Source organism: Calonectris borealis, chromosome 1 (genome assembly GCF_964195595.1).
Source record: "Calonectris borealis chromosome 1, bCalBor7.hap1.2, whole genome shotgun sequence".
In the NCBI taxonomy this organism is placed as follows: Eukaryota; Metazoa; Chordata; class Aves; order Procellariiformes; family Procellariidae; genus Calonectris; species Calonectris borealis.
This window is the reverse complement of record NC_134312.1, coordinates 14,491,990-14,505,545: the sequence shown is the minus strand read 5'-3', so window position 1 is coordinate 14,505,545 and position 13,556 is coordinate 14,491,990. Positions and strand designations below refer to the sequence as shown.

General features: G+C 40.4%; 1 protein-coding gene across 1 annotated transcript in view; it reads left to right on the top strand.

Moving 5' to 3' along the window:
- RELN (reelin) overlaps nt 1-13,556 on the top strand; it is a 299,055-nt gene that overhangs the window by 76,120 nt on the left and 209,379 nt on the right. The window contains exon 3 of the mRNA XM_075144890.1: nt 7,882-8,017. Within this exon, the coding sequence (XP_075000991.1) occupies nt 7,882-8,017 (136 nt within the window). The remainder of the gene's footprint in view (nt 1-7,881; nt 8,018-13,556) is intronic.

The following is a 13,556-nucleotide window of genomic DNA, read 5'->3' as shown; positions in this document are numbered from 1 at the left end:
CGGGGCAATTCCACGGGCTCCAGTGCTGCCTTGGTGAATTGTCACTGCCGTAAGGAGAAGGATGGGGTTACTGCTGGCCCTGAGGATGGGTCTGGTGGGAGCAGATGTCTGGCGTGATAACAGGGTGGTCCTTTGTCACATTTGTCACTGGTACAAAACCTATCAAGTGGTGTGTCTGATGTTCGGCTCCTGGGACACATATTAAGGTTTGCAAAGTGGAAAGATTCAGAACAATGTGATATTTTTGGGAAGTTGTACAAGAGTTGCTCATATGGATGAGACACTCACCAAGCAAATACAATAACAGTAAAAAAAAAAAGGAAGTGAATGCAAACCAGGGACAGCTGCTTTTCTGCAAGAGAGTAAACTGGAATACATTGCTAAAATAGACCTATGAAAAGCTAGTACAGAATGAAAGTATCAGCCTAACAGGTTTCTATAAAGAAAAATATAAAAGTTGCTATTATAAAACATGCTGGGGCTGTTAGGAAAACATTTAAAATAGATTTTGGCTCAAGCCTTTCAAAAGAGATTTTTTTCTTCTTCTATATTTCAGCAACACAGTAGCTTATTAGCATTTTCTATTTATATTACTGCTGGTCCCTGTTTACTGTTACTAAATCTACTTGCCTTGGAGCACTTAGTACCGCGTTGCTCTCTATGGAGCACTTAGGCTTCAGCTGTAAATTGTCCTCTCATCCTTCCTGACAATGGCCACCCTAAAACCACCAACACACTGCAGACCAGGATCTCACCACCCCCATCCCCTGACTCACGCAGCCATATCACACATTATACAAGGGGCTCATTCAGTGTCTTGGGGAATTATGCAAATGAAAGGGGATATTCTCCTCCCCGTGCACCACAATTTCCATATGTGTAACTCCTGTTAGGTTTAATGAGACCGGCACTCATAAATCCCTGAGATGAAATTATACCCCTAAGTGGGTTCTAACAAAAGGCTGCTCAAAAGTTTTGATTAACAATCCCTTAAAAGTAGAACATTAAAAGAGAGATTAAGCAAAAAAATATTCTCTCTTTCACAGCAAATTTTCATAAATCTGTACATTAGGGGTTCATTCCTGCAAACCTGTGTTTCTAGTGAAGTGCTCACTTCAGTAAGTATTCAAAAAATGTGAATATAAAGCACTGCTCTTCTTAGCACCTAAATGCCCTAACCTGATCTGCTTCATACCTGGATCCCAAATTGTGAATGTAACTTAGATGTGAACTTGCAATAAATTGCTGTTTTCAGAACTATAAAGAAAACACGTTTAAATTTTGTATATGTAGTAAAAAGTTATAAAACCCATAGTTCTTGTTCCAAGTCTGAGTCACTTCAGCACAGCGGTACCCCCACAGGAATCAGACTGCTGTATTCAGGCTCTAGTTGGCTCCTGACCACAAAAGGAGTTATGGACGTTAGTGACAGACTTTATTAAGTTGTTATACACTTATCCATTCTTTTTCTACAGTTCTTATTACCCTGTGGATGGTATTTTCTCCAACATTGCATATGCTGAAAGGATCTATTATTTAATAATGAAGCAATAATAATAATAGTGAAACAAACACATGACTTCAGGAAAGATAAAGGTAATATATTGCTGGGTGGAAGAATGTATCTGACGGTTGCTGGTCTTTTCTTTCTTCATACTATTTAATAATTTAACAAACAATCCTGACCCTTAATTGATCACAAGGGCCACCAAGTGCTTTAGCAGTCTGGTACATTCTATCAAACGAGATGTGTTTTTCCGGTGAAGCAGAATGAAATCATCCCCCCCAAATCAATCAGCCACAGCATATTTTAGCTAGGTGGGTGCAGTTCACTTAGGGCCAGATTCTGCACCTTTCCTCCCTTTGAAAGGAACTTGCACGGGTAATTCAGTTGCCTTCAACTGGCTATTTGCTTGAGTAGAAACTGCATGAACTCATAATTGTACATTTGTGTTCATGTTTTAGAAATTATAGGTACCAGTTCCAGATATTTCTTTACTCCCAACAGTCCATTTTAACACAGACTAATGATATTTTCCTTAAACATGTATCTGTTTAAAAAAAAAAAAAACACCACAAACAGAAGGAAACTTGATTTTCTTCCTACCACTAGTTCTCCACAGAATGTTAAGACTTACATTTCAGAGTCCTGAAAGGAGTTCGTAACAGTTTAAGGATGTTGCTCAAATATTCCTCCAGTAACTAAAAATGAACCATTATTTTACTCGTTATAGCATTCAGGGGAAACACGTATTTCATTTTTACATATGTTTACAGGTAAGGATCAAAAAGGTCCTTTAAACATCCAAATAGACCTAGGAGAAAGGGCAGTGCCCAGCTCTGAAAATGTGGTTGGAAAGTTGCAGCTCCAGCAGCTGTAAAATGCACTTGGTGTCTATATACGTTCAGCGAACAGATTTTAGCCTAAAAACTTCCTTAGGGCCTGCACTTGGATTTCTGTGAATTCAGGTCTTGCCAGCTACCTGCCCAACTGTGCCACAGCCTTTGTTGCTCCTCAAATGATGTGGAGAAGCACGTGGCTTTCCCTTAACTTGCAGGAGAACCCTGGTTCTGTGATGGTCCTGGAGACCTGTCCTACAGGGACTTCACTAAAAAGCCAGGCCTTTGTCCGTAGCCACCAAGCTATGTCACTTGTCCCAGCACTCTTGCATCTGAGTAGTGTGGTCTTATATGCAACAGGAGAGTGGGGGGACCTCTATATAAAATTAATCTTCAACTCATAGAGACGATGTGCCTGTGGGAAGAAGAGACTGTGGGTGTAAGCTCTTTGCCAAAGTGATTGCTTTAAATGATAGATTATTATAAAAAATGTGGCTATCAGCATCCCTCCATTTTGAAAAAAATGAATTGTCCTACATCTCCTCTCAGAACAAGCCCCTGGTGCTGCATGGGAGAAGCAAGCTGCAAGCTCTAGTTCGGCCACTTTAGCATGGGATTCAGCACGGGAGGTGTATTCTGGCACAGTCCCGTTTGCATCACTCCCTGCTTCGTAACACCAGGCAGAACCGTGCTTAGCTTGTGGGTTTATGGATCACCCCTGGAGATGCTAGAGCCTGGCTGGAGAACGTAGGTCCCCAGCTCTGTTTCCTAAGGGAGAAGACTGTTCCTAGGACTTTCCTAGGTACTTCGTTTTTACATCATGCAAAATCTAATTTGAAGGTGTCTGTTTCTGACTTAAATTTATTATCTACAAATCAGGAATGATTACTTTCCCAAAGATCCCAGAGAGATTTAGTTACTTACAGCTTTATTTTCTTGGTATTTCATCAATATTTTATGTTTGGCATTTTGCTGACTCTCATGCATAACTTTGAAAATGGAAGCATGTAGCAGACAATCAGTTTAGAGGCAGCAAAACCAAAATGTGGTCATTCATTTTACACCTGTATTTAACATTAACCCTCTCCTTTAATATCACCTGGTTCGGTACTGGAAAGTCTATTGAGACTTAGCCTTGATGAAGGCTTTACCAAGGACCTTGACATGCAGATGAGCTCCTTGTATAAAGTTCTGGTTTAGCAAACTTGTTTTGTAAGGAGGATACGTAAGGAGGATACGTCATGTTGTAATAAAGAACATTATGTAGTTACCACGTGTAAATCAGGACTATTACGGATCCACATTTCTCAGACTTAGAAAGCAGAAAATGATGTGAATCTTACCACATTTATCTGCACCATTAGATGGTTCCGAAGCTCTACCAGTAGAAAAGATCATCTTTTGGCTGCCGGGGGCCCAGCTGGGACAATAGTTCCTGTCCTCTATAGCTCTCCCTTGGAGCAGCTACACAATAAGGTGAAAGTAGTAAGAGGTTCAGGAACTGCACTTGCACTTGGCCATTTATGGACCACCTAAACCAGGATCTTCACATCTCGCTCACCTTCCTGTATGCCACCTTATAAAAGAGGCAAAATATTTTCCTGCATTAGCTGCTACACCCCTACTAGTGATTCTGATTATCAATAAAATAATTTTCCACATGTAAAGATTGAAGCTATCTATTTTCATCTGACTTTACCTAAAATTTTCCATTAAATAATTTTTCTCTATCCCTGGATTTCTTGTATTTAATCTATCTCTTGAAATCTACCTCTTCACATAGAAGTTCTTTGATTCAGTGACTATAGATAGTGCATTGAATAGCGCTAAACACATTTTTAAAAGTTTACACAATAAAAATTGCTGCTGAGTTAAACCTTGAGAGGGACTGAGCATGTCTAGTTCCTCTCCTAGCAGTGCTGTTTTGTACCTAGCAGGTACAAAATGTGTCTGGGATTCAAATGATTATCTGAGACTCCTAAAGCCTCAGAAATTTTAGGGGATGGAGAATCTAGAAAGTGCAGATGTCTGAAACACATCAGTATGATGAGTGCACACTGTAAAAAACAAGGGAAAAGGAGTTCAGAGAGATGTTAACGGCATCTTTGCATGTAGCACGTTTTAGAGCTGTGGATGTGCAGCTGTCACAAACCTTTGAACATTTCAGTATTCAGTAAGTCACACGGAAACACTTGACTATTTGCAAAAGAGTTTTGAACAGACAGATCTTAAAATTTTACCTTAAGATTATCACTTTTGTATACACTAGACTTGAACATATATAGTTGCACTGGTCAACAGGACATGAGGACATACAGGACACAGTTTTGTTCTGAGAGCTGCTATATTATCAGGCTTGTCTTGTATTCATTTTATTTTTTGCAGCAGAATGCTGTTTCACATTTGTCCTTCGATTTGTTATGGGGCAAACATTCAGCCTGGGAAGCAGCTTGCCAGGTTGGAGAAGGGATGGTGGAGAGGGGAGGAGTTGCCTTCCATAGCAGGGGACTGCAGAAAGACTGGAAGCAAGAGGGGGAAATAACATTCTTTATCCTTAATTTAGTGAGTTCTTAGTATCAATTGCATTGCTCCATTTTTGGCATTTTAATGATTTTTATGTTCACCTTTTCAGTAGGAAACTTTGGGGTTTAAGCATCAGAAAGGTTTTTTTAATATCACTCTGTCACTCACTGAAGTTTCAGTACTTAATTATTGTGAAATGTTCTGAAGATTCTGAACTCCAAAATGGAGTTGATGTACCCAGTAAAGGTCCAGCAGATGAGGAGTGGTTGTTTTTATTTTAAAAATTATCACAATAAATTTTTAATAAAATATAAAGATAAAATCGTGATAAAATGATAAAATTGGAATTTTGAATATTCTCTGTGCAATTCATTGACTTTTTTTCTGCAAAAAATTGAATGAGTTGTTTTTTTCATTTTTTAGAATTTATTCTAGTCACTGCAAAGTTGTTCTTTTTTTAAACTGTAAATCAAAGGAAAAAGAAATTCTCCACAGATGTTGTACGTGTTTGATGTATTAGACACATTTTTGCAGTCTACTGCCTGAAACCTAGGGAATTCATTAACTCACAAGTTGCTGCCAAGGAGGGAAGCGGTCACATTTCCCAAGCTGGTGTGCCTGTCCCCCGGCTGGGGGATGTGGTTAGGGCAGTCCTTGCCCCCCCTTGTATTTGGCTGGCTCAGGAGAAAGGGGGATTTCTTCAAACTGAAGGGCTGTCCCTGTTTCTCCCCTGGCAGCGTCTGTTATTTAATTAACCTGATAAAGTCTGTAGCTTGCTCTGTTTCCCCTTGTGCAGCCAGAGATGATGATAGACGAGAGCTGGTGCTCCGCATCAGCCCCAGAGACCCCACCGCACATCGCGGAAGTCACCGGCTTTAGCAAAAACTTCAAGGAGAGAGGGACAAGACCCACAACTTCTGGAAAAAAGCAGAGTTACCACATTTCATCCTCAGCAAAGCAAAGCAGTTGCCTAAATACCACTCGCCCTGTGAGGGACCTCTCTGGGCATATTTTCGGACACATCTGTCCCAGCAGGGCACTGCTAGATAGACTTCAGCAGTGAGACCAGGGCACTGAGCCTGGGCACCACTCAAGTGGGTTTCTTTGAGGATGTTAATGCCACCCCTCCCAATTAGCCAAGGAAGGCAAATAAAGACTTAAAAGGGCAGTACAGAGTGGCAAGATATGGCCAAACCTCATCTGCATCTAGTGTCTTGCAGTAAACAAGATGGTATTTTTGCCATCTCCCTGGATTTCCCACTACTGCTCTCCAGAAAAGAGGTTCCACCCAGAGGAGCCTGGGCCTTCCCTGTGGCCATCCTGACCCAACGGGCTTTAGCATCGCTTGGGGATTTGAGCTGAGAGGTGTAACTGTGTGAATGATGGAAAACCTCATGTGTATGCTTCAGTGGGGAACTAACTGAAAAACCCTGAGTGGGAAGGTTGTGGTCGTTTGTAAAAGATACAGGCATCACCGCCATCACCCACTGCCTCCTGTCATTCCTGGGACGGATTACTTAAACGCACTGTGGCTTCATTTCTCCCCCCCAAAATGGAAGCTGCTTTAGAATTTAATAGCTCTCGGGATAACTTACTTGTGTAACCCTGAGCTATAGCCTGTGATTCCCACCAGTACCTGAATGGGATTTCAGATGTGGCTGTTGATCTATAAAATGCTAAATGTTTGCCTGTGAGACGGCCCCCTCCTGCACCGCTGCTGGCCTGGCAGTCCCCGGGAGGGCACCAGGCGCAGCAGCGGGTTTCCATCAGGAAGGATTCGTCCCCGCCTTGGTGGAAATCTCTGGCTTGCAAACTCCTTCCACCCCTGGATCAGTGAGGGGTTAAGAGAAATTGCTCGGTTCACATTTCAGAAGAATTGCCGTCAAAAGCAGTTGTAGAGGATTCCGAGAGGCAGAGATAGGTTTTATTTCTCTGTTGTTATTTGAACTGCAACAAGTTAATATAAGAAATACCAACCACCATAAACTTTCTGAGATACAATCACCTAACAGCTAAGAGTGACCTTGTTGAGCACGGAGGTACCTGCTACCATTTCCTTTTCCTTTTGACCCTATTAGCAATGTTTCAGCCCATCTCACTATTTTCTGAGCTGAAGGTTCAATATTTGAAGTAACCTGGAACAAGGCATTTCCTTCTGATAAGTGCATTCAAAAGAATAGTTTCAACATTTACTGTTTAATGTACTAGGATTAAAGGTGTAGTAATCCATTCAAATAAGATTGCCTTACTTTAAGCCTAAGGGTGTTAAACAAACCACCAAGTTTGCACTAATTTGTAGGAAACTGCTGAGGGGCTGTTATAGGGGAGAAGATTGGTGTCTGATACTGGTTTTTTTTGTTAAAAATACAGTTCTTTTGTCTAATGATGAACTGTAGTGAATTCCAGAGGGAGGGATTAATAGATGACATTTACATTCATCCATGTATTAGAGGCTGATTCGAAAAAAATCAAAGGAATGTGTACTGGTAAAACTGCTGAAGGTTGCTGCTTTTATTTCAGATCAGAAGAAGTGTTCATGAGTCCAAAACTCATCTGCTTTTTTCCAAGTAGTTGTGCCTCTCTGCTGAAAGATAACACCTTTCTCTAAAAGCTTCATTTTTCTTATCAAAACATAGCATTTTCCTTCAGGTTTTATTTTCTTTTAGATCTGTAATGGGTGTAAATCCGGTAATGGAGTAACACTGATTTACAGCAGCTGTGATCCAGCTCCTTCTTTAAAAATGCAAGTAATTCCTCTGGTATTGGTCTCATACAGAATAACAGTAGTAAATACATAGAGCCTTGTAGTAAATACGAAGTCAGCCTTGGCTCAAGCAGAGGCCAGCTCCAATGTGTTCATTGGCATTAATTCTAATTACTCAGTGGCGTACTCTTGCTTTTTTTCACTCTGTGTTCCCATGATGAAACACATGGCAGATGTATTTCTCTGTCTGTTAGCACCTTGCAGTGAGCCATTAACATGTGTTACTCTTTGTCTCCCCTGTGTCTTTCCCGTAGGAATTATGTCTGACCACCAGTTTGGAAACCAGTTTATGTGCAGCGTGGTTGCATCACACGTGAGCCATCTCCCGACCACAAACCTCAGTTTTGTTTGGATTGCTCCACCTGCGGGGACGGGCTGTGTCAACTTCATGTACGTATTCACGCAATGCCTATGAGAAGATAATCACTTTGGAGATAATGAAATGATCCAAGCTGCTTGCACTAGGACCTTAGGGATCAAGGAGTCAGTCCTGCAAAGCGTAGATTTTAATAAGAAGTAAGAATATTGAGTTCTTTCTGGCTGAAGAGTTTCTGGGCATATTAGGACTTTATACTTCAAAGCATGTAAGAAGGAGATAGTGTTTTGTAACGTGGCATGCCATCAGAGAAATAATGTTCAAGTGCATCAAGCCTAGCATTTCAGTAGAAAGTAATTCCTCTTAGTAATTAATCATATAATTGATCCTTTCAGTATACAGCACATTTGCATTGACCTAATTTTTTATCTGTTGCATTTAATAAGAGTTAGAACATCACACAGACGTATTATTCAGATTGTAAGCATCAACATAGAATACAAGTATTCAAGAGTAGTCATACTCAAGCATTACTATTCCTAATAATAAACACACTTAACTCCTGCTTAATTCAGCTAGTTTACAACCTGGAAAAACCCAGGGGGTTATTCTTACAGGTTTTTTGGTAATATGTTTTAAAGACCTGAGTCATCATTTGATGATTTAGTACCATATAAAGTGCCAACAAAATACACAGCTCAACATAAATTATTAGAATAAATATTACTATATTTTTCCTTCAAGTAATTTCTAATTAATTGTCCCAAAATTTTGGTAGATCAGATTTGAGAGAGAAAATATACCTAGAGTGGAGTTGAAAGTAGAAAATATTTCAAGTTTGACCTGTTCATAAAAAAAAAGCCAGACTGCTCCCTAATTAGATAAGTGAACAGTTGCAACATTTCAGTGTGAGACCTTTTCTGTGTTCCTGTGACTGTCCTGTTTGCCAAAATAATTTTTCCTCTGAGTATTATTCCCTTTCTATTTATACTGGGAAGCTGCGGGTAAGTGCCCCACATAACCAAGTTGTTTTATTGTTTAACATGTTGTAAAAAGTAAAAAGTGAGTGAGTGACTTCTTTGAGAACATAGGTTGCTGATTGTGAACACAGTACCTGTTGATTGACTGACCTGTCAGTCAATGTTTGATATTCCTCTTTTCCTACATAATGCACATTATTTTGCCTGTATGGTTACAGTACATTATTTATTAGCTGCGCTGACAATGTCAAGACATTTTTATTTCTAGCTCTTTTTTCCTTCTGAACGTCTAAGAGTAAATTGGGAAAAAAAAAGTTTTGATGAGTGGTGACTAACTTCTGAAAATTTATTTGTTTCTCATTAACTTCTACAAGGTACCAGAGAAGCTGCTTACAATATTTAAGATTCCCATTCAGTATTTGACAAAAGTCAAAGCTGATGAAATATTTGAGGAAATACTGTCACTGTTTTACTTAAATTCTGTGTCAGAAAAGTTAGCCTCATAAAATAGTTGTTTATAGCTTGAGGAAACCTGTCAACTATGTTTTTTCCGTGGAAAATCTGTGAATTTTATACTTCCTTTAATTCCTCTCTAAAAATAGCTTCCTTTGTTGATCAAGTTGTAGCAACTAAATTTTATTCTTTGAGCTGCCTGAGAAAAATGAGATATGAGATGTGCATCTTCTCTGCATACTCTTGCTTACTCCCTTTCTTTCTTGGATTTTTTTTTTCCGGATATTCAAGAAATAGTTATTGGTCCTAGCTTGCAGAGTGACTATGAATGTATTTATTTACAAGAGATGTGACTCTCCCTTGCGAGTTTTGAGGTCAGTTTATAAACAGTTATTCCTTTTCCTATGGCTGATTTTTTTGCCCATGGTTTTGTATTGGGTTTTTCTGTTCATGTTTGTCATTGTTGAAGAAGAGGTGACGAATAGCTCTATAGAAGTACAAATACTGCTATGACTGCCGATTCCAATTTAAGTGAAATTAAAAGGACATTTTCTAAGGCAGTGAGTGCTTGCCTGCCCTGAAATCAATGAAAGGTTCATCGTTGGCTTCACTGGAAACAGAGTTAAGTCAGCACCGAACAGTTTTGGAAATCCAACCTGTAATTCCCTGTTTGTATAAGCCATAATGTGCATTAGCATTAGCATAATGTGCAATTACCTCTTCACAAATGGTGGGTTTTGACTTTATGTTAGTAAAGTCCTCAGCCACACATGCTGCAGTGTGCAGAACATACATAGCAGAAATCTGAATTTATTCTTTACTATGTAATTTGCGGCATGGATGTATACCTCTGTATGTCAGCAGTCCAGGTGCAGAGACACCAAAACTGTTTCTCCTTGCTGTCCATGAAACTGGCAGGGCTGAGAGGTCTGATGCTGCACTGAGGGGCCCAGCAGCGCAGCTGCTCCCAGGGTCCCTGGCCCCCGTGTCCCAGTGGCCTTACAGACTGCCTCACCCCATGGTATAGGGATGCTCCATGGGTGATACTCGTTTGTCTTCGAGGATGAGCAAAACGATGCAGTTTATATCAGTTTGGCATCCTGTAGGACAAATTCAGACAAGAGTGGAAAGGCTCAGCTTCTCTGAAGTCAGTGTTTACTTCAGGATCACCCTTGGCTGCAGGAATTCTGGGGAAGTGGGATCATCAGTTGAAGGAAATGAATGGAAGAAGAATATGTTTTACCTCTAATCTTCCTCCTCATTTTTTCTTCAGCTGCCCACACTTTCTTGCCTCAGCAGTTGTTTCCCCTGCCTACTAAATCACAAGTTGCAATAAACAAAGCTATTTTTTTGGTGCAGTGTTAGTCCGCCTGCCTTACCCGATTCTCTGACTTCAGGATTTCCAGAGAGTCGGCTCTACCTTGTTCATCTCCATTTGCTCCTCTAGAGCAAATAATTAACTTAAGATTTTTTAACACTTGAGACTAACTACCAGTCTAGTTTAAGTTTAATATAAATTAAATTTATTTTAATTTAAGTTTAATTTAATATAAATTAAGAATATTTACAAAAGGGAGCTGAATTTATAGACTCTGTCAACAGTGCAACAGAGATAAGAGCTTCCTACACTGTTACCAATATGTCTGTGATTCAAATCAGCTCATTAGTCTTTGACCTCCCTGGGGATGGATAATAAGGTTATTAATTAGCACCAGCTTTGGTGGTGCAATTTTTGCAGTGTTGATACCTCTCCCTGGACACGTCTCAGGAGGAACTGGACAAAGGTCACCAGGCAGATCTCCCACAGGACACTGCACGGCTAGCTTTTATTAACTGCTCATACTATTGACCTGCTCATGCTTCCACTGGGAGCATGGACATGAGAGAGGGAAGTCATGACCCTATAGATGTCATGGGCAAAGTCCCCTTTCACTTGATCCATGTCTTTTGGTGTGCTCTTCCAGAGCTGAGCCCTGAAAAAGACTGAACCGATAAAAAATGAGGTTTGTGTGGTCATGCTCCATCATGCTCTATTTGTGTGGTCAGTCCATCCTCCCCCATAGCCCTGGTACCCATTGGTAACCAAACAAACATGACAAAGGGGTTGGGATGTCAAGATACTAAGTTTCATAAAAATCAGCAGCCAGGTAGAGCATTTTAGCAGTAAATTCAGGCATTCCCAGCAACAGTCCTGCCTGCTACAACATGATTGTCTATAAACTGCCAGAAATTTTCCTGGAATAAATTTGGCAGTTTCCAGCTACCAGCCCACCATGCATTTCCCAGGCATGGCTAAGGAGGGTAGCTCCTGGCCACGTTTAGTTTATTAGCACAGGCAGCCATGGAGAGCCGAAGTACTGCTGCTGCTGCTGTGGGAAAGGAGGGTAGTGAATCTTTCATCCTCTGGGACAAGGGGAACTGGGAATGCTGTGGGGAGGGATGTGGGGCTCTGTCCCGCAGGGGGCTCCTGCAAAGAAGACGGGCTTATACCTGGGGATGGGAGATGCAGTGATGCAGCAAACTGGGATTCACACCTCGTACAGCAGCTTGCCAGCACAACACTCAGTTTCCTTCCTTCCCCACTGGAAGATTCCTCATCTCCACAATTTGATGTAGCCCAGTTATTGATATTGCACACAGCGCTGTGTCGCTGCTGAATCTGAATATAATTTTGCCTGATGGAGCCACACATCTTTTCTTGGCTTGGCATTTCACTCAGCAAACTCCCTCCCCAATTTCACCAGGGCAAGGGATGGTGAAGAGCCCTGTGCTCCATGGGGGAAGGCTGCTGGAGCTAACTGGCTTCTATGCAAAATCAGGCAATAGCCTTTTTTTCACACTGACCATGTGCAAACTGTTGCTTATTCTCTTTTTTTTTTTTTTTGTCCAAGTACCTTATTATGGCTAATAAATAAATATTTAGAAGCACCCTTTTATAAAATACCCTTCTAACAAAAAACCAGAAAGCCACTGGTGTCCCTGTAGTACATCTCAGTCGTTCAGTATTTTTTCACCATTGATAGCTCAAGATGAACTGAGAAAATAAAAGCTAAAATGCATCATTTATTGCAGAATAGTTTTCTTAGCAGTAACTTAAGACTGTTTTAAACAGGTGTTGAGCACCAGGAGCTCCTAAGCAAATTGCCAGGATCTGTAAATGCTGTTTACTACCAAAAAACAGCAGGTCCTCTTTTACCCTAATGCGTTGTTTCTCTGATTGTGTGCAAATATTTAAAAAGTTATCTTCATAATCCTTCAGCTAGGTTTCACTGTTTGTAATTTCTGCTCTAAGCTCACACTAACCTAGTTAAAGCTGTCAGGGGGATGATAATGACTGTTAAGCAGGATGGCGCACTGGGTTACATCTAAGGTTGTTAAGCCTGTTGTTTTATGGATGGCTTAACTTACTAGTTTGTAAAAGTGATAAAGCTGACCTAAATTGCAAAAGCATATTGTGTTTTGACTGTCGGCATGATTTATTGCAGAAGTTCCAGCTATAGAATAGGTTGCTATAGAAATTACTTTGGAAAATAAGTATTTTTCTTATATAGGCATTTTTGCTAGTCATTGAACAGGTACCTTACAATTCTGATTGTGTCTATTCATATATTCACTATAACCTCTATTAATAGTAGACAGATTTCAAAATATATTTATCCATTTGCAAGATTTTAATTCTGCACAGTGTAATTATTTAGATATTTTCTGATCATTAAAACATTATTTAAAAGCTACCTGCCAAAGCTGGACTGCACTTCTGTAATGCTGTCTGCCTGAGTTTGTAGGCAGTGTCTAAAAACCCATGTAAGAGATGTGACCCATCACAACTGATCTTAAAATTCTGAACATTGAGAAGTCTTTGAAAGTACTAAAAGGCCCAATCGTATACTATTTGACACATATCGTTAGCAGAGCTTACGGTGCAAATGGCTAAAAGGAACAGGAGTAGCTGTGGTGGTGTCCCCCTATGTAGACAAGGGTAAGAGAGCTGTGGTGGCTGAGGCAGGGCACTGGCACATCGCTTCTCCTGAAGCAGGAGCAACTGGTTCCCAGCACAGCTCCTGGAAAAAGTTTGGGACTGAATGCTGAGGCAGACAGCTGAACAATTGACAGAAACTTGGAAGAAACTTTCAAGAAAGGAGATGTGTCTTTCACTGAGAGTATGCCTTTTCCCATAATC